Raw genomic sequence first — 23,754 nt, 5'->3', positions numbered from 1 at the left:
GGGTTTGACGACGCTCGTGCCACCATCTTAGGTGCTGGCAGCGGAAACCACTGTCTCAGCTTCCGCTCCGTGGAGGCTTGGCACGGGGTTCCTTGCCAGTCCGGGATCTTTGTACCACATGTCAGACAAGGGTCAAACTGTGGCGGCAGCTCGGCGACGTTGCCACGATGGTGTGTGGCATAATTAGTGATTTTTTGTCATGATTACAACACCCCGAAAAGCTCCGCCCCTGTATGGTCTCTGCTCAACCTCCCACTTAGGTTACTCCTGCTTTTCCATAACTTTCCTCAGTTTCTAGTGTTTTCTAATCTCGCCTAGCCCACGTATTCGTGATTTTCAAACATTAGTTTACCCCCAGCAACACTTGCGGAAGTTGTTAAACTTGCACATTTGGAGGCACCATGCCCGAGGTTCTGATTCACTTACCCGCCCGATAACCTCGGATGGTGCAGAGACCACTTTTAACCAGTGGCCGAGTTGGAGTATGTAGTGAGTTGTTCCTAGCTGTGGGACAAAGAGGCATTGACTCAAATTCTTGACTCCTTGGAAGATCCCACTAATCTACTGGGCGAGTCACTGGTCCTTGTACAATCAAGGACAAGGCTAACTGGTAAGTCATTCGGTGAGAACATTGAGTCCATCACGTGTTTGGAGAGTTCGGCGGCTTAATTCGAGGTGGTTCCCAGATTATAAAGCACACAGTAGCATCCATTCATTGAATCTTTAAAAAACTTAAACGCTGGCTACCAGTTTCAAAGTCAGATTCAGAGAGCACATTTTATTTCTTCGTCTTACTATTTCTCTCCCAGAAATTGCTAGAATACAAACGCCACAAGGACTAGAATCTTGTGCACTGACTGTGGAGTCTTCAAAATCTAGAAAAGTGCCTGCTACTTAGACACTCAATAAATGCTTGCTTAATAATCGAAGGGGAACAAAAACAGGCAGGCCTGTGGTTAAAGGCACCCATCAACTTGGAGGGTGTGGCTGAAGATGTGGCATGTTGTCAAGGAAAGGGGTGACCCTTCAGCCCTTTAGTAAGACCACGAAGGTAAATACTGCTCTTGTATAAGAAAGCAAGAGAAATTAAGGTATGATCAGTAACTCAAAAAATAAGGAAACAGGAGTTCTGGTCATGGCACAGCAGAAATGAATCCAACTAGGAACCATAAGGTTGCAGGTTTGATCCCTGGCCTCGCTCAGTGGGTTAAGGATCCAGTGTTTCCGTGAGCTGTGGTGTAGGTCACAGACGCGACTCAGACCTGATGTTGCTGTGGCTGTGGCATAGGCTGGTAGCTGTAGCTCTGATTGGACTGCTAGCCTGGGAACCTCCATATGCCACCGGTGCAGCCCTAAAAAGCAAAAATAAATACATGAATAAAAATAAAAATAAGGAAATAGTTTAAAACCATACACTAAAATATATTAAGGGTAGACTAAGTTTACAAAACTCTTTTTGAGATGATGGAAGGGGAAATTTTATACTAAGAGTGGCTGTTTTGACACAGCAAATAGAGAACAATTTTAAACCTTAACACGAAAGGTTTAATTGTGAAACAACAACTGGGCAATCCTTTATAGGGAGTCAGGGAACCCTAGTGCCAACAAAATTTGAGTGTTTTAGACAGCCCCCTTGTATTTTGCAAGTTTCTTTTGAGCTGCATAGCCGGGTATCAGGTACCTGGGATAAGAAAAAAGGCATGTTGGAGTTCCCATTGTGGCTCAGCGGTAACGAACCCGATTAGAATCCATGAGAATATGAGTTCCATCCCTGGCCTCATTCAGTGGGTTAAGAATCCCACGTTGCTCTGAGCTGTGGTGAAAGTTGAAGGCAAGGCTCGAATCTGGCATTGCTGTGGCTATGGTGTAGGCCAGCAGCTACAGCTCCGATTGGACACCTAGCCTGGGACCTTCCATATGCCAGGGTGCAGCCCTAAAAAGACAAAAAAAAAAGAAAAGAAAAGAAAGAAAGAAAGGAAGTTATGTTGTGGATATGAGACTAACATAAGGAGTTCCTGTCATGGCTCAGTGGTTAACGAATCTGACTAGGAACCATGAGGTTGCGGGTTCGATCCCTGGCCTCACTCAGTGGGTTAAGGATCTGGCGTTGCCGTGAGCTGTGCTGTAGGTCACCAATGCCGCTCGGATCCCGCATTGCTATGGCTCTGGCGTAGGCTGGCAGCTACAGCTCCGATTCAACCCCTGGCCTGGGAACCTCCATATGCTGCGGGAGCGGCCCAAGAAAATGGAAAAAGAGACACACACACAAAAAAAGACTAACATAAAATCAAAGTAGATATTCACTGAAATGGCAGTTGTGGGTAGAGCTACCCTGGAGAGATAACAGGTGATGCTCTCACATCACTTTGAAAGCCTAACTTCTTTTGGTAACTTTTCAATGGCTCACATGTTTGCTGCACTGGACCTCTTATTCATCCTCTCCTTTCCTTTCCTTTCTGGGATCCTGGGTGGGGAGAGAGTGGCAGGCACTGAGAACAAGAGGGGTTCCATGTTAATCCTTAGAGGAGGAGTGAGGAAACATCTTTGGTTTTTGCCCATCCTTGCCTGTTTGTTTTCGTTTGCCTCCCCACTGCAAGTACTATGTTTGAATGTGTATAATGATTGTTTGACTGTAAAGTGGGAAAAAGGTGGCTCAGGAACTGTGTTACTGGGTTAAAGAATGACTGGGGGTGGAAGAAAAAGTTTCCTTAGCAGTTATATAAAGCTGGGAAGGCAAAAGGGAAAGACAAAGATTTGCTGGCCCTGGAGTTCCCATCATGGCTCAGTAGTAACAAAACCGACTAATATCCATGGGTTCGCAGGTTTGATCCCTGGCCTCGCTCAGTGGCTTAAGTATTCATGTCGTTGGACCTGCGGTATAGGCCAGCATCGGCAGCTCCAATTCAACCCCTAGCCTGGGAACTTCCATATGCTGCGGGTGCATACCTAAAAAGCAAAAAAACAAAAAAACAAAAACCCGAACAAACAAAAAACCTGCTGACCCACTGCAAGGGCTGAGAAGAATAAAGATACAGAGACAATCTCAGCAGCAGCCATGAGGCCCGGCAGGGTGTCGGCACCCAGAATATTTAACAGTCTTCAGTGTAGGGAGTGGAGATCAAAAGACAGTCTTCCCCTCTGTCTAGAGCCCAGATCAAGTCTGAGCAGGTGCACACCGCCTTGTAAAATCCAGGGTGTGTCCTTTACCCAGGAAGTCACCCTCCTCCCTCCCTCCCCACTCCTCCGCACCCCCCCCCCTTCGCCTGGGACAGCTGTTAATAGGACAATTACCCAAGAAGCAGCAGCAAGATCCCGTGCTGATGTGTCATCAGTCCTGGTATATCCATTAAATCAGACCGAGAGGACCACTGGAAAAAGTGAGTGCCTGCACCTGCTCCCTGAGGCAGAGGCGGAGAGCCCTTAGTCGCAGCAGGCCTTGCTGTGGCGACTCCAGGCTGCTCTGGAGAAAAGAGAAGGCAGTGGGAAGCCAGGAAGAGGGTTAGTTAAAGGCATGGAGATCTGAGGTCATTAAATAGAGCCAGCTGGAGTTCCTGTGGTGGCACAGTGGGTTAAGGGTCCAGGGTTGTCGCAACTAGGGTGTGGGTTTGGTCCCTGGCCTGGGAACTCCCACATGCTTCGGGTGCGGCCAAAAAGAAAGAGCCAGTTAGTGATAGCCGGTGATAGCTGTGTTGACCCTCCTTCCTCCATAGGAAACGCTGTTGCTGCCACCAGCAGGCACGTCCATCCTCCAGTCGCCTGGCCACGATGGCGCCTGCCAGGAAACCCTCAGAGAAGGGACATGTGGCAAGGCAGATTGCTGTGACTCGGAGTTCCTCTGGAATAGCAGGAATTGCTTTTTCCCCTGAGGGGAAATCCAACCTTTCTGCTACTCTGGTTGCCCATTAGTTTTCCTTTCTTTAAAAATGTTTGTCAATGTTGTTAATCTATATAAATATTTCTCACTCTCCAATTTCCAATGAATCCAGGGGAATGGATAAAATGACTGCCAGAGATTTCCTTACAGCCCTTCCCAGAGATTCTAGGCTTATCCTGTCAATGCTAAACCTTACCTTGTCTGGCAAGGAAATCAATTAGTTGTCCAGCTAATCCAGACATCTGGCCCTCTTTCTTACATGGTAAACATCCTTAGCAAGCTTGTTACCATCAAACCATCAAAACAGGTTCTACAAGCCAGGCTTTCCCCCATGTACCCCTCCCCCAGCTATCTTAGAAGATTGCTTCTTGGAGTTCCCGTTGTGGCTCAGTGGTTAACGAATCCGACTAGGAACCACGAGGTTGTGGGTTCGATCCCTGGCCTTGCTGGGTGGGTTAGGGATCTGGCGTTGACATGACCTGTGGTGTCGGTCGAAGACACGGCTCAGATCCTGCGTTGCTGTGGCTATGGCGTAGGCCATCAGCTATAGCTCCAATTAGATCCCTAGCCTGGGAACTTCCATATGCTGTGGAAGCAGCCCTAGAAAAGGCAAAAAGACAAAAAGACAAAAAAAAAAAAAAGAAGATACTTCTCAATCCCGGCTGCACATTAGAATCACCTGGGGGGTTGTAAAAAAATATCAGTGCCCAGGTCCCACGCCCAACCAGTTAAATCAGGGTCTCCCAGAGCAGCCCTGGGCATTGGGATTTTGTAAAAGCTCTTTAGATGATTCTTATGTGCAGCCAGAGTAGAGAATCACTAGCTTGGAGCAAGAAGCCAAGTTGGGTAAAACAGAAGAGCCGTGGCAAAGCACGAGCACAGACTAGAATCACCACTGGATTTTAGGATGTACCCTTTCTCATCCTTTTTATTTGTTTGTTTGTTTGCTTTTTTAGGGCCACACTTGTGGCACATGGGGGTTCCCAGGCTAGGGGTCGAATAGGAGCTAGAGCTGCCGGCCTACCCCACAGCCATAGCAACGCCAGATCCGAGCTGCATCTGTGACCTACACCACCCCTCATGGCAACGCCGGATCCTTAACCCACTGAGCAAGGCCAGGGATTGAACCCGAAACCTCATGGTTCCTAGTCGGATTCGTTTCCTCTGCGCCATGACAGGAACTCCCCCTTTCTCAATCCTAATGTGTTCTCGTCCTAGGCCTATCCAGTGAAAACATCTCAGTGGTCATTCATGCCTTGGTATAACATTTTATGAAGCTGAGTTCAGCCATCCCATATGTCTCACCACATCATCCCAAGCAGTGTTGGGTAGTTGTCTTTGCATAGCTCTCAGTGTGGCATGTTGCAATCAGCAAGGGGCTATTGTGAGGTGGGGAAAGTAGGTGTTTTGGACTCAGAGCTGCATTCAGAAATCTAGCTCAGCCACTTACTAGCCAGGCCCTCCTGAGCTAAAATGGAGATAACAATATACAGGGTCACAAAGTTTAAAAATTGGATCCTGGGAGTTCCCATCATGGCTCAGAGTTCCCATCATGGCTCAATGGTTAACGAATCTGACTAGCATCGATGAAGACACAGGTTCAATCCCTGGCCTCGCTCAGCAGGTTAAGGATCCGGCGTTGCTGTGAGCTGTGGTGTAGGTAGGCAGCTGCAGCTGCTTCAGCCTTTTGACCCCTAGTCTGGAGACTTCCATATGCCACAGGTGCATCCCTAACATAATAATAATAATAAAATAAAAATCGGATCCCGTGTATAAAGCCACTCATGCATGGGTAGAGCTGTGAGGTCTCTTTCTTGCCCATCTCTCTCTCCACCCATCCTACAACCTTGTTATCCCAGAGGGAGCCACACATGTTGAAGAAGTAAGAGCTGTCCTTAGGATGGTCAACTGGAAACTCGCCCTGCAGGCAGAGCTTGGATGTTTTCATCTTCCCTCTGGAGGAGGCTGCGAGCAGACACCACCACACCACACATGCACACACACCTCCCCCTCTTGACATTATAGCAGGAAGGAGAGCCATAGGCTGTTCCCCAAGGGAGCCGTTTCTTCTTGTCACACAAGAACAGATGCTGAAATCCTAGGACAGACAGCACAAAAATGTGGCAGCAGGAGGGTGAGTCAGAGGAAATGGAACGGTCTCACCTCCCAGACACACCAAGGCCCAGAGGGGAACCTGTTTGAATCACCAAGGCCAGGGACCTGTGTGTGTGTGTGTGCGTACACCAATTTTGTGTATGTGTGTCTTTTTAGGGCCACATCCAAGGCATATGCAAGTTCCCAGGCCAGGGGTGGAATCGGAGCCTTAGCTGCCAGCCTATGCCACAGCCATAGCAACTCGGGATCCAGACCGCACCTGCAACCTACACCACAGCTTGTGGCATCACAGGATCCTTAACCCACTAAGCGAGGCCAGGGATTGAACCCATGTTGTCATGGATCCTAGTCAGGTTCGTTACCCCTGAGCCACGACGGGAACTCCCGTGTGTGTACCAGTTCTGAGGCCAGCTTCTCTACAGTCTCCAGTGTGCTCCCCCCACCCCTCAAGGAAGCAGACAGCAAGGAAACAGCAATGCAGCTTTCTTTTTGAACCCGGCTCTGGCTTCCTCCTCCTGGGAAGCTCTCTAGTGGCTTCTCTTCTGCTGCCAGACTTACCTTGTAGAGTCCTTGTCAGGTGATGCTCTGGGGGGGATCACAGAACCTCATCAAAGGGGCACCCCAGGCTGTGGGGCCCTGAGGAGGGACAGGAGTCCTGAGGTCTCTTAAGGGAGTCTGGCCAGGACCCATGATTGGGGAAAATCTCCTCCTCGAAAAGCTCAACCTGAGCGCTCTGGATTTCCTTATTCACCACTGCACAAAAGACGGAACGAGATCCTGGTGATTATAACAATAGCACCCAGGTGGCGGTGGTGGCAGTGGTAAGGATTTTGTGGTTCCCAAGCTTCCTTCCCTGGCCTTCTCTCTCATCCCCAGCCCCTCTGTCCCCCCCCCCCCCAGGGCCTTCTCAGCCGCTCTCCTGCAACCAACTTGTCCTCCACCTCCCCTGGTGGAACCACACCAACTCTCTAAGTCCCCTGTCCTTCCTAGGGCTTCCTCCTCCTGTTGCAAGCTGACCCTCTCCCACTGTGGGTACCATATGCCACACAGAGGCTGTGAAATGCCCCTGGAGGCTTTTTGGTGCTATCTTTGTAAATGAGAGCTAATAGGGGACGAGCTCACAGAAATATTAAAGCATTGAAATAATCAAATCAGTGTCATATTGAGCATGACCATTGACATAACTTCTTCCTTTTTTTTTTTTTTTTTGGTCTTTTTGCTATTTCTTGGGCCGCTCCTGCGGCATATGGAGGTTCCCAGGCTAGGGGTCCAATCGGAGCTGTAGCCTACGCCAGAGCCACAGCAACACGGGATCCAAGCCACGTCTGCGACCTACACCACAGCTCAAGGCAACGCCAGATCCTCAACCCACTGAGCAAGGCCAGGGACCAAACCCACAACCTCATGGCTCCTAGTCGGATTTGTCAACCACTGCGCCACGACGGGAACTCCTGACATAACTTCTGATGATCTGGAATCCAAACAAAATACTGTCTTTTCACTCCATCATACCAAAGAGCGCTGATTAATGTTCATTATTAAAACTCATAGCCTGCAGGGAAGATTCAGATGTGCCTTCTAAATCATCATAAAAAAGGGGTTTAATAGATGGCTCCTCAGTTGTCTGTGAGGCCTGATCCCTCGCCTCCTTCAGCTCTTTGTTCAAATGACACCTTGAAGTCTTTCTCAAATGACCCTACTGAAAATGGCATTTTCCCCCTGCCTCTCCCCAACCCTGCACATTCCTGCTACCCATTCCTGCTGCATTATTCTTCATGGTACTTATCAACAGTTCAAAAACATCATCTGTCTTATTCACTTGTCTGTGTACTATCTGTATGGCGCAGAAATGCCCTGCATGCACAAACGTCTGAAGAAGGTCCATGAGAACAAAGATCCTGTTTACTTTAGCTGCTGTTGCATCCCAGGGACTAAAAAAAAAGTACCTGGTACACAGTAAGCACTCAATAAATATTTGTACAGTGCAGTAAATGTGGTTTCATTGGCCCTGGCATGTGCCAGACCCTGTTTGGGGACACCAGGGATTTCCCCAGGCACACTATCTCTGTTTTTGTAGGACACAATTATCTGGTGGGGAGAAGGACGGCACACATTTGTAAACAAATTAGTAAAAATGATATTTATAGGTTAAGTACAGCAAAAGACATGTGCAGGGTGCTTACATGGAGAATGTGACAGCGAGACCAGTTGAATTAGATTTGGTGGTTGTCAGAGAGGCTCTTTTGGTGATGACATTGAAGTTGAGATGAAGAAGACTGGATACCATTCGGCGGAGGAAAATCCCATTGCCCAGTCGTCTGGATTGAGTGACTGTGGTGCCTGACGTAAGAGGACCCGAAGAGCAGAATGGGAAAGAAGTTCATAGTTTGAAACCTGGGTTAAAAACAAAACAGCCGGAGTTCCCGTCGTGGCGCAGTGGTTCACGAATCCGACGGAACCATGAAGTTGCGGGTTCGGTCCCTGCCCTTGCTCAGTGGGTTAAGGATCCGGCGTTGCCGTGAGCTGTGGTGTAGGTTGCAGATGCGGCTCGGATCCCACGTTGCTGTGGCTCTGGTGTAGGCCGGTGGCTACAGCTCTGATTCGACCCCTAGCCTGGGAACCTCCATATGCCGCGGGAGCGGCCCAAGAAATAGCAAAAAAAAAAAAAAAAAACCAAACAAAAAACCAGCCTAGGTTCTACCTCCATTCAATGATTTTTTTTTTCTTTTTTTATGGCCTCATCTGCAGCACGTGGAAGTTCCCAGGCTAGGGGTCCAGTCAGAGCTGCATCTGCGATCTAAGCCTCCACACCTTGCGGCAACCCCAAGTCCTTAACCCACTGAGCAAGGCCAGGGACTGAACCTCCATCTTCAAGGAGACTCTGCCGAGTCCTTAACCCACTGAGCCACAATGGGAACATCTCCATTCAATTACTGATTAGCTAAAGGATTTTTTTTTTTTTTGGTCTTTTTTTTGCTATTTCCTGGGCCGCTCCCACGGCATATGGAGGTTCCCAGGCTAGGGGTCGAATCGGAGCTGTAGCCACCGGCCTACACCAGAGCTACAGCAACGCGGGATCCGAGCCGCATCTGCAACCTACACCACAGCTCACGGCAACGCCGGATCCCTAACCCACTGAGCAAGGGCAGGGACCGAACCGCAACCTCATGGTTCCTAGTCGGATTCGTTAACCACTTCGCCACAACAGAAACTCTTTTTTTTTTTTTTTTTTTTTTTTGAGTTTTAGGGCCACACTCGCGGCATATGGAAGTTCCCAGGCCAGGGGTTGAATCTATGCCGATTCTGTGCCGGCCTACACCACAGCCCTAGCAACTTGGGATCGGAGGCACATCTGTTACCTACATCACAGCTCAGGGCAACCCCAGATCCTTAACCCACTGATGGAGGCCAGGGATCCAACCGCTTCCTCATGGGTACTGTCAGGTTCGTGACCACTAAAAGGATCTTGAGGGAGTTCCCATCGTGGCGCAGTGGTTAACGAATCCGACTAGGAACCATGAGGTTGCGGGTTCGGTCCCTGCCCTTGCTCAGTGGGTTAAGGATCCGGCGTTGCCATGAGCTGTGGTGTAGGTTGCAGGCACGGCTCGGATCCCGCGTTGCTGTGGCTCTGGCGTAGGCCGGTGGCTACAGCTCCGATTGGACCCCTAGCCTGGGAACCTCCATATGCCGCGGAAGCGGCCCAAGAAATAGCAAAAAGACAAAAAAAAAAAAGGATCTTGAAACGGTCACACAAATTCTGATTCCCCCATTTCTTAAAATGAGGGTTAGTTAGATTTTATTAGGTACCTGAAAGTGTTTAAGTATAAATGCATGCCTGGTGTTTGTGATGGGTAAATGGGTAAGAACTGTAAACTCTGTACCCTTCAGGTGTGAATGTGCTCGCTGGCCTTGAGGATCCTGTATTGAGAGCTGGTCCTCTGGTTAACTTAGACCAAAAGAACCAAAGCCTGGCAAAGCCTGATGCTGTTCACTGGTGGAGCACTTAAACTGCTCGGCATCTGCCTTGATTCAGATTGTGTTGTGTCTGTGTCTTGGGAGACTGCTGCAGAGGTGTCCGGGCGCCATCCCTCCCTTGCCCAAGTCGCGTGAGAGGAGTGGGAGAAACCCTTTTTTGCACAGAGGGGGCTCTCTGGAGCCGTCCTCATCTGCTCCCACTGCTAGAAGCCGTCTCTGAGACCCAAAGGATGACACGACCGACCGTACCTACCAGGAGTCAAGAGACAAACTGGACTTTGCCGTGTTTTCGGCCTGAGGACGTCGGTGCAAACCAAACCCACCAGCCTGAATGAAGGCGGGGCGGGGGGGGGGGGAGAGGGGCGGGTCCTGGGAGCCACCGAGTTGGGCTCCGAGGAGCCGAGGAGGGTGAGGGGACGGAGAACTGGGCGGGAAGGGAGAGGAGGGAGGGCGAGGAGGAAAGGGCCGCGGGGAAAGGACGGATGCGCGCAGTGGGGGCCGAGAGGGGCGGGCGCGAGGCCAGCGGCCTCCGGGGAGGGAGCGGGCGGCGGCCTCGGGGGGCGCGGGGCGGGGCGGGGCGGCGCTGTCAGCGCGAGGCGGCGAGCGGAATGCAGCGGCCGGAGGCCTGGCCACGTCCGCACCCGGGGGAGGGGGCCGCGGCGGCCCCGGCCGGGGGCCCGGCGCCGTCCGCCCGAGCCGGGGAGCCCGCGGGGCTGCGGGTACGGAGCGAGCGGCGCCGGGGGCCGGGGCGGGGGGCGCAGCGAAACTTGGTGCCGCCGGGACCGGCCGGGGCCGGGGGGTGGGAGGTGGGGGCCGCGCGGGCGCGGCCAGAAAAGTTCCTCCGCGCGGACTCGGGAGGAGGCCGGCCCCGCGTCGGTGTGGGGAAGTTCTGGAGCAGTCGGAGCGGGCTGGGGCACCGCCGCTCAGGGCTGGATTGCGACTCTGCCGGGAGGGTTATGGAGCGGCGGCCCCCCACCACCCCGGGCCGGGGGGCTGGGGACGCGCCGAGAGCGCAGGTCTGTCCAGCCTCGGCCGGCGGCCGCTGGAGGAGGAGGCTCGGCGCCGCTGTCCTCCCGGCCCAGGTTCTGTGATACACTCCGACTCGGGCTCTGGAGCAGTCAGTGCATGACAGAACTTGGGCCCGGACGGACCTTCTGCACCCACTGGGCGCAGCGCCCACCCGGGGCCTGCAGTGGAACATCTATCTGCCTGGGAGTGGAGCGGGCACCCGAGTGGCCCATGTGGCACAGGGTTGGGCCGGAACCAGCTGTGGACCTTTGGGGCTGGGGTCGCTGGAGCCTGAGGATGGACTCCTGGGACCAGCAGATCCCGTAGAACCAATGACAGGGGGTCTGCTCTGAGTCAGGGGCCCACGGAGCTCTCCTCCCGTGTCAGTTGCAGGAACCTTCCCTCTACACGATCAAGGCTGTTTTCATCCTAGATAATGATGGACACCGCCTGCTGGCCAAGGTAACCTCCCACCCTCACCGGAGGGCTCCTGAAGGCACTGCCACAGGCCCCAGAACAGGAGTTCCCAGCGGGCTGACTCTCCCGTTAGGAGAGACCCTACTCCTACTTGAGCCCTACGACTCAGAGCAGCTCAGCTGAGACCCCTCCAAAGGTCATTCTGTCCGTCCTCCTGCCTTGTCAGATTGCTGGCACCTGAAGGGGGAAGGCTGGCTCCTCTATTTCTACTTTCCTTCCGGGAAATGTCCTCTCGCCATCCTTCCTCTGGCCACCTGGACCCTGGGCACAGAAGGGATTTCCTGAGGGGTCAGTGGAGTGTTGAGCCTGGGATCCAGGGGTTGTAGGCCTCTAGACAAGGAACCTCCACTTTTCTTCCACAGCTTGGCAAACACTAAGGATTTAGAACCAGACAGGATTTTAGAGGCCAAATACTCAAACGTGTTCATTTCACAGATGAGGAAAATGCAGTCTAGAGAAGCTAGAAGCGTTCCCTGAGGTCACAGGTATTAGTATCAGACCAGAAATAAAAACTCAGGAAGGTGCTTTTTTGACAGCATCAACTATTCAGTTACCTAGTCTCTATGGTAGTGAACATGGCCAGGATAAACCAAACTAGAATAATCCTAAAATAAATGTTTATTGTCAACACAATTACCCATAGTAGGGCTATGACACCCGAACTAGCTGTGCAATGCATCGCAGATATTTCATTTGTTTGGGCTGAAACTTTTTGTCTTCATGACCTTGAAATGAGCTTGTACACCACAGCAGTGGCCGGCAGGAAGACTGTAACAGACCTGCAGATAGGATACTCAGGGGCAAAATCCACATCCAGAAAACTGAAAGCTGAGCTTCCCATCTCTTGCCCCAGGAGAGGGTCAGAGGTGGCTCAGCAGCCAAAGGCTCCAGAGCCTCCTTCCAAACAAGTCACAGCCGTGTTCCAACGCAGGAACTGAGTCAGACAGAGAGTCTCATCAAACCCGAACAAAACAGCATTGACGTGTTTCAGAAGCGTGTGCCAGGAACTTTCTTTTAGGTATTTCACCTTCACCGTAACCCTGTCTGAAGTCAGACCATCGTTGGTGTTGAATCCCAGCTCTGACCCTTGCAACTGTGAGATGTCAGGGAGGTTCCCTGCCTTCTTCATGCCCCAATTTCTACATCTATGTAATGCCAATAATAAAGTAGCCGTTGTGATTGTTAGTGTTAGAGGGCCCCTGGCTTTGCCATCTTTCCGTAGACTCGGGTTAGTATAAAACCATGTAACTTAGTGACCACCCCAGTCTTCTTCTTTTTTTTTTTTTTTTTTTTTTTTTTTGCTTTTTAAGGCCACACCTGCAGCATATGGAAGTTCCCAGGCTAGGGGTCAAATCAGAGCTACCAGCTTCCGGCCTACACCACAGCCACAGCAACGGTGGGATCCGAGCCACGTCTGCGACCTATACCACAGCTCACGGCAACACTGGATCTCTGACCCACTGAGGGAGGCCAGGGATCAAACCCACATCCTCATGGATTCTAGTCTGATTCATTTCTGCCACACCACAAAGGGAACTCCCCATGCCAATCTTTAGCACACCGCACACCTGCTAGATGTACAAAGTCCTCCAAGAGGGGACCCCAAAAGCAGACTCCAAATTCCTCTGCTTTTGATGACTTCCTTTGCTCACAATTTGTGTTTGTTGGGAAACCCAGCAGACAGGCCTAGAGGGCAGTCAAGGGCAGATGGGGCACGGCAGCAGGGTCCCACTTGGCCGGCACCCACCATTCCCTGCCACCCCTCCAGGGAGGAGCCAGGCTCTGCAGAACGGCTGTCCCCTTCTCTCCTTCCCTTTCTCATAGTATTATGATGACACATTCCCCTCCATGAAGGAGCAGATGGCCTTCGAGAAAAACGTCTTCGACAAGACCAGCCGGACCGACAGTAGGTGTCCACCCCTTCCTGGCGCAGCATTCTCACATGCACCCCCTCACCTGCTCCATCTGGACACCTCTGTCCCCACCAGCCTCACACACCCACAGGCCATTCCCTTTTCTTCAGAGCTGCTTTTTCCTTCCTTCCCAGCTGTTCTCTTCTCCCTACCTCTGGTGACCCCTCCCTCCCAAAGCCCCCTCCCCCCTACTTCTGGCACACCTGAATGTCTCCCAGTGGCAGAGGCCAGTTGTGCCTGGGGCTGGTCCAAAGCATTGCCTATGGCAGGTGACTGGTCAACCTTGACCTGGGTTTGTTTTTGGCTGACGCCTCAGAATGGGGCAGCAAGGTGCGGAGCAAGGCATGGAGGGGAAGGGGGCGGGACACCAAGTAGCCTAATGGCAGTGTCCCTCATGGGAGTCTTTCCAAGGCATCTAGTCCTTCCAACAGGTCTTTGGAAGGGGAGGAAGGAAACAGGGGGAGAGGGGCAGAGCCTGGAGAGGGGGAGGAGGAGCCGGGCAGAGGTGACCAGAACTGCAAGCCCCCTGCACTTGCAGGTGAGATTGCATTTTTCGGGGGCATGACCATTGTCTACAAGAGCAGCATTGACCTCTTCCTGTATGTGGTGGGCTCATCCTACGAGAACGAGGTGAGTTTGGAAGGGTTTACCTGTGGGAGGCTGGCTGGGGGAGTCTGCGGCCGAAGCTGGGAGGCTCACCCTGGGTACCCCTCCTTTTGGCTTTTGGGGATAGAAAGCAGCCAGGATGGTTCTTTCTGGAACAATACATAGCCTTAATGCCCCTTGGATCCCTTGGGTACCAGAAATGAAGTCCTCTGCAGGGAGCCCCCATTTCTTTCTCAAACATCACCGGAGAAGGATGTACTCAGGGCCCCACGGTGGGCACTCCAGTGCTTCCCAGTTCAAACATGAGGAGGGGGCCCCTCTGGTCAGGCTGCAGCCAGGCTCCTGCCCGGTCCTCTCTGAAGAGGAACCGCTGCCCACACAGCTAAGCTCTGAGGCTTCCTTTCAGCCTTCATAAACTCAAGCTCTCTCGTTTTCCTCCTCCCGTATCTGCCCACCCCCAGCTGATGCTCATGTCCGTTCTCACCTGCCTGTTTGAGTCCCTGAATCACGTATTAAGGTGAGTGACGTCCTCTGTCCTCCAAGGCTCCCATCCCCCAGCCTCGATACATCTCAGAGGTGGGACCCTTTCTCCCTGCTTTTCTCCCGACGTCTCCATAAGACTAAGGCTGGAGCCAGAGCGTCCAGGAGGCCCCTGCCCGTTTCCTGATCACACAAGGGCATGGCCAGAAAATGAGATCTAGAGAAGCTCAGTGATTTGCTTGAGGTTACAGGCTATTTATATCAGAGCAGAGATTCAAACTCAGAGGGTATTTTGGTATTTGTTGTTGTTGTTTTTTAGGGCCGCACCTGCAGCATGTGGAAGTTCCCAGGCTAGAGGTCGAATCGGAGCTACAGCTGCCAGCCCACACCACAGCCACAGCAGCATGGTATTGAAGCTGAGTCTGCGACCTACACCACAGCTCACAGCAACACCAGATCCTTAACCCACTGAGTGAGGCCAGGAATCAAACCCGCATCCTCATGGATACTAGTTGGGTTCATAACCCGCTGAGCCACAATGGGAACTCCAAAACTCAGGGTTTTGGGTCTTTTTAGGGCCCCACCCATGGCATATGGAGGTTCCCCAGCTAGGGGTTGAGTTGGAGCTGTAGCCACCAGCCTACACTACAGCCATAGCAACGCCAGTTCCCAGCTGAGCCTGCAACCTACACCACAGCTCACGGCAACGCCGGATCCTTAACCCACTGAGTGAGGCCAGGGATCAAACCTGCGTCCTCATGGACATTAGTCAGCTTCATTTCTGCTGAGCCACACCAGAAACTCCAAAACTCAGGTTTTTTGATTTGAAGCTCGGGATGATCTTCCATCCACTGCCATCCAGTGATCTGGTGTATCTACCCCAGTGGACCTGGCTTGGGTAAACCAGACTCGAATACCCCAAAATAAATGTCCAGAGTCTGCACAGTGAACTACAGTAGGGCTACCTGTTGCCCTGAAGTGCTATGAAATGCTTTCCAATGGGCAAGGTCAGTGCGCCAAGTGTGGGAGGCAAGCAAGGGGAGCTAAAGGAGGCAGACGTGTCTGCCACTCAGGAACCCCTTGCACTAGTGCTGCCTTCTCCTTGCCATTCTCCTTCCCTGTGCTTTTGGGGGTGGGGAGGGAAATGAAGCAGCCTTTGCAGAGCGGGGGATCCCCCTCCCCTAGGCAGGGACCCAGCTCCTCCTGGCCATGCAAGGTCCCAGAGCTGCGTCTGCTTTTCAGGAAGAACGTGGAAAAGCGCTGGTTGCTGGAGAACATGGATGGAGCCTTCCTGGTGCTGGACGAGATTGTGGATGGCGGGTGAGGAGACGGAGAGGAAAGAGGGGCCGGCCGGGGACTCTCACAGCAGGTGCTCCTGAGGGTCATCAGCTCTGGATTGTACCCAGCACACTGGTGACTCTCTGGCCAACTTCTCCCCTTCCCATCCCAGGGACCTGATCCCCCTCTTGTGAGGATGGAGTTTGACCTCAATGGTATTCAGAGTCGAGCACACAAGAAAGCAGTCCAATGTCAAGCTATGGCTGACTGTTGCCTGGGCAGCGCTGGGTGGAATAGTTCAATCTCCAGTGCCTGGGAGAGACGTTCTGTCCACAGATACTCATCCCTCCCTGGAAAGACTCCATTCAGGCAGAGCCCAGCTAGTGCCACACCTCCGGCTCTTAGCGGTTCTTTCCAACATCCACTGGATGCGTGACCTGGACCAGTTATTTCTTTTTCTGACTTTCTCCATTCTTCAAATGATGCTGATAGAGGAACTACCCCAGTGAGTGCAGGATGGAAGGAGGTGATGCACATGAAGCTCAGGATTCTCCTGCAGTAAAATGTGACCTCCTGAAGTTCCCGAATGGGGTTCAGTGGTAATGAACCCGACTAGTGTCCGTGAGGACTCGGGTTCAATCTCTGGCTCCGCTCAGTGGGTTAAGGATCCGGCGTTGCCACGAGGTGTGGTGTGGGTCGCAGATGCAGCTTGGATCCCGTGTTGCTGTGGCTGTGGTGTAGGCCAGCAGCTGTAGCTACAATTCAGCCCCTAGCCTGGGAACGTCCATATGCCATGGGCGCAGCTCTGAAAAGGTTTTAAAAAAAGGGGGGGGGACCTCCTAGTATGAGATTACATTCTTAGGAAGCTGGGAGTGCTCATGAGAAGAGTTAGTTGGTGGATTTCCATGGAGGGCAATATTTAGGGAGAAAAAAAGAAGTTCTGGCTCTGGGGCAAAGGAATTATCACCTTAAAAGACATCCACATGCCTCTGTCATTAAATTGTGGTTTTTTGTTTTTTGATTTTTTTAGGGCCACACACGTGGCATATGGAAGTTCTCAGGCCAGGGGTCAAATCAGAGCTATAGCTGCCGGCCTGTACCACAGCCACAGCCACGCCGGATCCGAGCTGCCTCTGTGACCTCCACCACAGCTTGCAGCAATGCCAGATCCTTAACCTACTGAGCAAGGCCAGGGATCAAACCCACGTCCTCATGGATACTAGTCAGGTTCTTAACCCACTGAACTACAACAGGAATTCCTACATTGGTTTTATAGATGAGGAAACAGAGGCTCATTCAAGTGGCTTGCCCAAGGTCACATAGCTAGGTAGTCACAGGGCCAAGATCTAAAACCATGTGCTTGTTTCTAGAGCACTGTACCACGCTGTTGGGGGCCAGGGGCTCGGGGAGATGGGGTATTATGGGGTTCCCCTCTCCTTCCTCCGCCCCTCCTTTCCTCTGTGGCCATTGACTGCCTGCTGCTGCAAGGCCCCGGGCTCATTGCTAGGACCCAACGGTGAGGGGAATGAGACCAGGTTTGGTGGAATATACAATTTGTATATACAAGTTGGTGGACCCTCTTGAAGGAAAACACACACAATGACAAATACAAAATGAGGTGCAGGACCTTGCAAGGGCCTTGGGCAGGGAGCACGCAAGCTTTCTCAGCTTCCATCTGTACCCCCAAGGAGGCCCAGTCTCTGCCCCCTGAGGGGCTCACAGTTTCCCTCCAGTGAAAAATCGGAGGCAGCACCCCGACTGGAGCTTTGCTTGGTCTGGGAGGTTCTGTCTACAGGATCCCTGGTGAGGGACCTGGGGACCTGCGAGTACCCCTGTGATGGGCCTGGAAGAGGCCCTCAAGAAATGTTTGTGAAGGAGTTCCTGTTATGGCTCAGTGGTCATGAACCCGACTAGTATCCATGAGAACTCAGATTTGATCCCTGGCCTCTCCCAGTGGGTTAAGTATCCGGTTAAGACGCAGCTCAGATCCCGAGTTGCTGTGGCTGTGGGGTAGGCCGGCAGCTACAGCTCCGATTGGACCCCTAGCCTAGGAACTTCCACCTGCCAAGGGTGCAGCCCTAAAAAAGAAAAGAAAAGAAATGTTTATTCCCTTCCTTCTGCCCTGGAGGAGCCTCACCCTGTGAGGAGGGGCACTCGCTCTGTCCCCATGGGCCCTTCCCACCCATAGTGACCTGCTCTCAATGCTCTACCCCTGCACACACCCACATGTGACTTCGAAGCACCCCAAGTGCATCATGAAAGAGTTCCGACTAGCTGAGAAAAGCTTCTGTAATTGGGTCTATCAAAAGGGAAGTTAGGAGTTCCCGTCGTGGCGCAGTGGTTAACGAATCCGACTAGGAACCATGAGGTTGCGGGTTCGGTCCCTGCCCTTGCTCAGTGGGTTAAGGATCCGGCATTGCTGTGAGCTGTGGTGTAGGCTGCAGACGTGGCTCGGATCCTGTGTTGCTGTGGCTCTGGCATAGGCCGGCGGCTACAGCTCTGATTAGACCCCTAGCCTGGGAACCTCCATATGCCGCAAGAGTGGCCCAAGAAAATGGCAAAAAGACAAAAAAAAAAAAAGGAAGTTAGGAGTTCCAATCGTGGCCCCGGGGGTCAAGGACCTGACATTGCCTCTTTGAGGATGCAGGTTTGATTCCTGGCCTCACTCACTGGGTTAAGGATCTGGCGTTGCCATAGCTGTGGCATAGGTTGCAGATGCAGCTCAGATCCTGTGCTCCTGTGGCATATGTAGGCCGGCAGCTGCAGTTCCAATTCAACCCGTGGCCTGGGAACTTCCCTATGCTGCAGGTGCAGTCATAAAGAAAAAAAAAGGAAGTTAGATTCTGATTTTCCGAGTTCCCTTTCTTTCATGTATGGCATGACCCCATGGCATAAAATAATAATGAAACAAGACGGGGACTCCAGGGACCTCCCTTCACTGCATCAGAGTCCATATCTTGACCCAGAGGTGAAGTGAACTTTCTAGAGCCCTGAGGTTTTGTTTTTGTTTTGCTTTTTAGGGCCTCACCCGAGGCATATGGAAGTTCCCAGGCTAGGGGTCGAATCGGAGCTACAGCTCCTGGCCTACACCACAGCCACAGCACCATCAGATCTGAGCCAGTCTGCGACCTACACCACAGCCTGTGGCAACACCAGATCCTTAACCCACTGAGCGAGGCCAGGGATCGAACCTGCAACCTCATGGTTCCTCGTCAGATTCCTTTCTGCTGTGCCACGACGGGAATGCCAAGATCTCTGAGTTTTTGAGTCCCTGCTTTTGACAACCTGATCATTCTGAACTGGATTGCTCCCATCTGATCTCTAAGCATTTTGCTCGGTGATGGCCAGAGGCGTGACACTCAGGGACAAGGGCCCTCCGGGGTGAGCCAGAGTTCTGACTTGAAGAGTATCGGGAAGGGATCTTGGAGGGGAAAGTTTCGGGATCGGGTGAGGGAGGCAAGGGCCTTGCAGAGAGGAGGCCAAATGAAGAAGCATGTGACTGATTCCCACCCGCCCCCCTCCTGTTTCTCTCTCATCTTGTAGCGTGATTCTGGAGAGCGACCCCCAGCAAGTGGTCCAGAAAGTGAACTTTAGGGTAAGAGGCATCCTGCATCCCCCTCACTCCATCCCCTCCGGGCCGCCCTTCCCATCCTCTCCTCCTCCAATCCTCCCTGTGTCTGGGCTACCAGGGGGGTCAAGCTGAACCAGCAGAAGCGACCAGTGAGTTGCTGCGCTTGTGGGGGGGAGCAGCCGTTTGGAGGGGTGTCAGTAAAAGAGATCTCTGTCCTCTCCCCCTGTAGCATCCCAAATGCCTCCCCATCCTCCCTGGTGGGAGTCTGGGCTGGGGAGATAGATCAGTCCTCCAAGAGACCCCAGGTGGTCGCCTTGGCCTTGGGGTTGGGAGGCAGAGGGTATGGATAGAATCTCACTGCCCAGTTTGGCTTCTCATGTCTGGATGAAACCTCTCATCTTTATTCGCCCCCCACTCCCTCCTCTGCCTCCAACCATGGTTGGGCCCTGGGGATCTTGGCTTCCAAATGACCGGCTCTAGGACTTCCACTAAGTGACAATGCATGTGCCGTTCAGGACCCCCTGCTGGCTGCATCCCCTCACCACCCACCCCCAAGCCCCTTTCCTTCACCTCTTTCTGACCACCTTGACTCTGCTCCCCCGCAGGCAGATGACAGCGGCTTGGCTGAACACAGTGTGGCCCAGGTAGGCCCCCTCCATCTGCCTTGGCAAGAAATGGGTTAGAGGAAGGAGAGCAGAGCAGTCCAGGGGGATCTAGTGGGGCTCTCAAGGCTGAGAAGTCGGGGGTGCAGGAGGAAAGGGATGAGGCCGTGATAGGCCATCTCTTGGAGATAGTCATTAGAGGCGTCTGGGGCCCCCAGGGTGGTATGGAGCTGGGTAATTTTTTTTTTTTCTTTTTTTGGCTGCCCTGGGGCATGTGGTGTTCCCGGGCCAGGGACCAGATCCGAGCCACAACTGCAACCTACGCCACAGCTGCAGCAACACGGGATCCTTTAACCCACTGCACTGGGCCAGAAATTGAACCTGCATCCTGGCGTTGCAGAGATGCTGCCAATTCTGTTGCGCCATAGCAGGAACTCCTGGAGCTGGGTATTGAGAAATCATGGACACCTTCCCCTCAGCTCACCTCATCTCCTAGCGTGGTGTAGTTGGATTGAAACCCAGGATGAGCTGCCCACCCTGGAGATGGCTGTGTCACTTGTTCCCCAAAGCAATCTGAGGCCTCTGATGCTTTCCCCAACCTGGAAAGGATACCAAGGAGGAGTTTGCCTCCAAACCCTCACCCCTCTCGGTTTAGGATCCGCACTGAGATTGTTAAGGGACCTATGATAGGATCGAATTCTCACCACTTGCCCCCTTGTCCCTCGAGGGACCTGACTGTGGAAATGTCTGCTCTGGCCAGTCCCCTGCATGGTCCTGTCTGAGGGTGCGTGGGGGGCAGGGGTGAGGTTTCTGGATCCGTGGCCTGACTGGTTTCCCAGCTGTGCACACTTCCTGCTTGTCAGGCTTGACCTCCATTCTGTCTGCCCGCAGGTCTCTCTGCCCAGACTAATCCTGCTTTTGTGGAGCTTCCTGCCCCGGTACTAACCACCTCCTGCAGGGGTGGCCCAGGCTGAGATGGGCCTGTTGCATCCCGTGTGGAGCCGCAGGTGCGGTGCCCCCTTTTCTGTGACTTCATACTCACTCTGCTTCTTCCTCTTCCCAGTTCCCTGTGCCTCCTCCTACCCCACAGAGATGAATGCAACTGCATGGCAATTTTTCAGGGCTAAAGAGCAATGAGCAGAGCAGATAAGCACAGGGGCGTTGACGTGAGTCATCCCAGGTTGTATGCTCTAGCTTACCACCTACAAGGTGGGTGACCTAGGACAAGTTACTCAACCTCTCTGGGCCTCACATAATCACAGGACCCTCAGGAGAATTAGATGAGCTAATGTGTGGAAAGCTCTTGGCACAGATCCTGTTTTCCAAAGAGGGAAGGTATGAAGGCATAGAACTTATTTTATTTTATTTTATTTTATTTTATTTTATTTTATTTTATTTTTAGGGCAGCACCTGCGGCATCCGGAGGTTTCCAGGCTAGGGCTTGAATCCGAGCTGTAGCTGCCAGCCTACACCACAGCCACAGCAACGCCAGATCCGAGCCACCTCTGCGATCTACACCGTTCACGGCAACGCCAGATCCTTAACCCGTTGAGCGAGGCCAGGGATCGAACCTGCATCCTCATGGATGCTAATCAGATTCACTAACCACTGAGCCACGACTGGAACCCCAAGACATAGCACTTTTAATGGAATTCTTGAGTAAAAGCCCAGGCAGTTGCAGGGAGTGAATGGGAGGTGAAATGAAGGAGAAAGATAGACCCCAGCAGGGAGAAGCAAGAGAACCGCAGGCCCAGGCTGTCCCTGAAGAGCAGGGGGAGTGGGCAGGAGGGAGGGATGTACAGTGTGGGACCGACCTTCTTCCGAAGGGAATGGGGCTTGCTGGCTGGAGGGACAATCTGAAGGACCTACCTGGGGTCCCTGCCATGTCTGCATGGTGTGTGCACAGTCGTGTAGATGTGTGTAAACCTGGGGCTGGGGTTGTTTCTTCAGCAGGATATGAGAGTGAACACATCTGAGTGCAGGTGTCTGGCTGGGAACCCTTTGCCAGCTGTGCCACATCAGCAGTGGGGTGGGGCGTGGAGGACATAGTACCAGCTGAAGCCAGAGCTAGGGGGTTGGCTGAGGTATCTGGGCACAGGAAGTGGCAGGCCTGGGACCGTCTCTGCTTGGACGTGGCACTGGGCTGGAGCGCGCATGGCATGGTGTTGGGGAGACAGGGCTGCGGCCACACCCAGGGCTGCAGAAGCAGGAACCAGAGGGCTGGGCAGGCCCCAGCCTGGGCTGGTTGTTGGCGGCAGCCAGTTTGGGCTGCACTTTCCGTCTTGGTGGTGGTGGTGGTGGTGGGCCGCCCACTAAGGCCAGGCGGAGGCGAGCTGCTGCCACCTAGTGACCGAGGACTGCAGGGACACTTAAGAGAAGGTGCTGTAGATCCCCACTCTCGACAGGCTTAATGTGCTTGACACCGCCCCCCCCCAATAATCCTCTCAACTTTCCTCATCTGCATCCCACCCAGGTTCTTCAGTCTGCCAAGGAACAAATTAAGTGGTCCTTACTGAAATGAAGGCGTGCATTCAAGTCTCCCTGCCCCCAGCCCATTCCCACAATCCTGGCAAAAGCACAAAGGCCCTGGGGGACACTAGAGATCCCTCAGTATTCCCAGGCACTCCCAGAACTGACTCCCGAGGTCTCTAGCCAGGGACAATGAGATGCAAAGGTTTGACTTCAGCACTGAGTCACTCCTTCTCACCACCCTGGCTGCCCTTTGGGCCTGGAGAACCAGCTGAGCTGCCTTAACTCAGACCTTTGGCATCCTTGGCCTCAGAGCCCAAATAAACCTGCTTTTGTCCCCTGCCAATGGTCTCCCTCTCTCTTGGCCCTGGGAAGGGGATGCGTGTGTGTGTTCATTCTGATAAAGGCTTTTTTTTTTTTTTTTTTTTGGTCTTTTTGCCATTTTCTTGGACCGATCCCGCGGCATATGGAGGTTCCCAGGCTAGGGGTCGAATCAGAGCTATAGCCACCAGCCTACGACAGAGCCACAGCAACTTGGGATCTGAACCGCGTCTGCGACCTACACCACAGCTCACGGCAATGCCAGATCCTTAATCCACTGAGCAAGGCCAGGGATCGAACCGAAACCTCATGGTTACTAGTCGGATTCGTTAACCACTGAGCCATGACGGGAACTCCCTGATAAAGGCTCTTGCACTCTGTGTGGCTCATCTTCAGGATGCCCAGTACCAGGGTGTATTCTTGTGGTTGTGTGATTGGCGGGGAAGGGGTGGGTCAAGGGAAGCAGACCACTTAACATAGCGGAGGGGGTGTGATACTCATTCTGGGACCCTATATGTGGTGGCGAGGACTGGGCATGACTGTGTGACAGGGTAAAAGAGTAATAATGAGAGGAATGGTGCATTTAGGGGGAAAAGGAGAGCAAAAGATTGTACCTACATGGTGGCCCCGCTGGGGTTCTTCTGCTCACATTTTCCATTCTCAGCCTCCAGAAGGGAAGGGCGTAAGATTTCCTCCGGACAAACTGAGGAACGGCATGCGCCTGTTTTTCTTGGCTTGCCCAGGACAAGAATTCCTATGCCAGCGGAATTCCTATGCTGGCTTCTACCCTGGGCACTAAAGCCTGGCAAACTTGCCATGGCTAGGCTTAGGAGCGAGAAAGCACCGGGCAGCTCCCACCTTGCAGTTGTGGGCAGAGCACACAGTGTACCGAAGGTGTGAAGCATTGCAGATCCAGAGAGAGAAGGGCGGAGGAGGGAAGGATGGAGTGACATTTGCGGCGACAGATTTCCCCTTCTCTCTCCGCGTTCTAGAAGCCCCCCTTTTTCTCTTTCTCTGACACATACACTTTTCTTCTTCATGTGCAGAAGACCCAGAGAGTGTCTA

At 52.8% G+C, this 23,754-nt stretch overlaps 1 protein-coding gene and 1 long non-coding RNA gene across 4 annotated transcripts; one reads left to right on the top strand and one right to left on the bottom strand.

Annotated features, from left to right (window-relative positions):
- Nucleotides 1-8,114: 8,114 nt before the first annotated feature.
- LOC125114514 (uncharacterized) lies at nt 8,115-14,658 on the bottom strand. Of its 2 annotated transcripts, none has more exons than XR_007131832.1 (2): nt 14,013-14,658; nt 8,115-8,329 (listed from the first exon to the last, which is right to left on the bottom strand). It is a non-coding gene; the product is annotated as an uncharacterized LOC125114514 (long non-coding RNA). The 2 variants fall into 2 exon arrangements; XR_007131831.1 differs by lacking the exon at nt 14,013-14,658 and adding an exon at nt 10,218-10,389.
- COPZ2 (COPI coat complex subunit zeta 2) lies at nt 10,553-22,714 on the top strand. Of its 2 annotated transcripts, XR_007131829.1 has the most exons (10): nt 10,553-10,683; nt 11,360-11,434; nt 13,274-13,355; nt 13,901-13,992; nt 14,430-14,485; nt 15,691-15,768; nt 19,270-19,321; nt 19,903-19,941; nt 20,791-20,906; nt 22,373-22,714. XR_007131829.1 is itself a non-coding variant. In XM_047757841.1 (9 exons), the coding sequence occupies exons 1-9, from the start codon at nt 10,573-10,575 to the stop codon at nt 22,418-22,420; spliced, it is 633 nt and encodes a 210-aa protein (XP_047613797.1). In that variant the 5' UTR covers nt 10,561-10,572; the 3' UTR covers nt 22,421-22,714. The 2 variants fall into 2 exon arrangements, 1 of the variants encoding a protein (XP_047613797.1); XM_047757841.1 differs by lacking the exon at nt 20,791-20,906 and having other exon boundaries at nt 10,561-10,683.
- The last annotated feature ends 1,040 nt before the right edge of the window (nt 22,715-23,754 follow it).

Source organism: Phacochoerus africanus, chromosome 14, assembly GCF_016906955.1.
Source record: "Phacochoerus africanus isolate WHEZ1 chromosome 14, ROS_Pafr_v1, whole genome shotgun sequence".
NCBI classification, from domain to species: Eukaryota; Metazoa; Chordata; class Mammalia; order Artiodactyla; family Suidae; genus Phacochoerus; species Phacochoerus africanus.
Note: the sequence above shows the minus strand (reverse complement) of the source record. Positions and strands in the feature narration are given on the sequence as shown.

Coding starts and splice junctions, on each gene's coding strand:
- COPZ2 (XM_047757841.1), top strand. CDS start 10,573: ATGCAGCGGCCGGAGGCCTGGCCACGTCCGCACCCGGGGGAGGGGGCC. Junction 11,435..13,273: donor GACACCGCCTGCTGGCCAAG/GTAACCTCCCAC, acceptor CCTTTCTCATAG/TATTATGATGACACATTCCC. Junction 14,486..15,690: donor TCCCTGAATCACGTATTAAG/GTGAGTGACGTC, acceptor TCTGCTTTTCAG/GAAGAACGTGGAAAAGCGCT.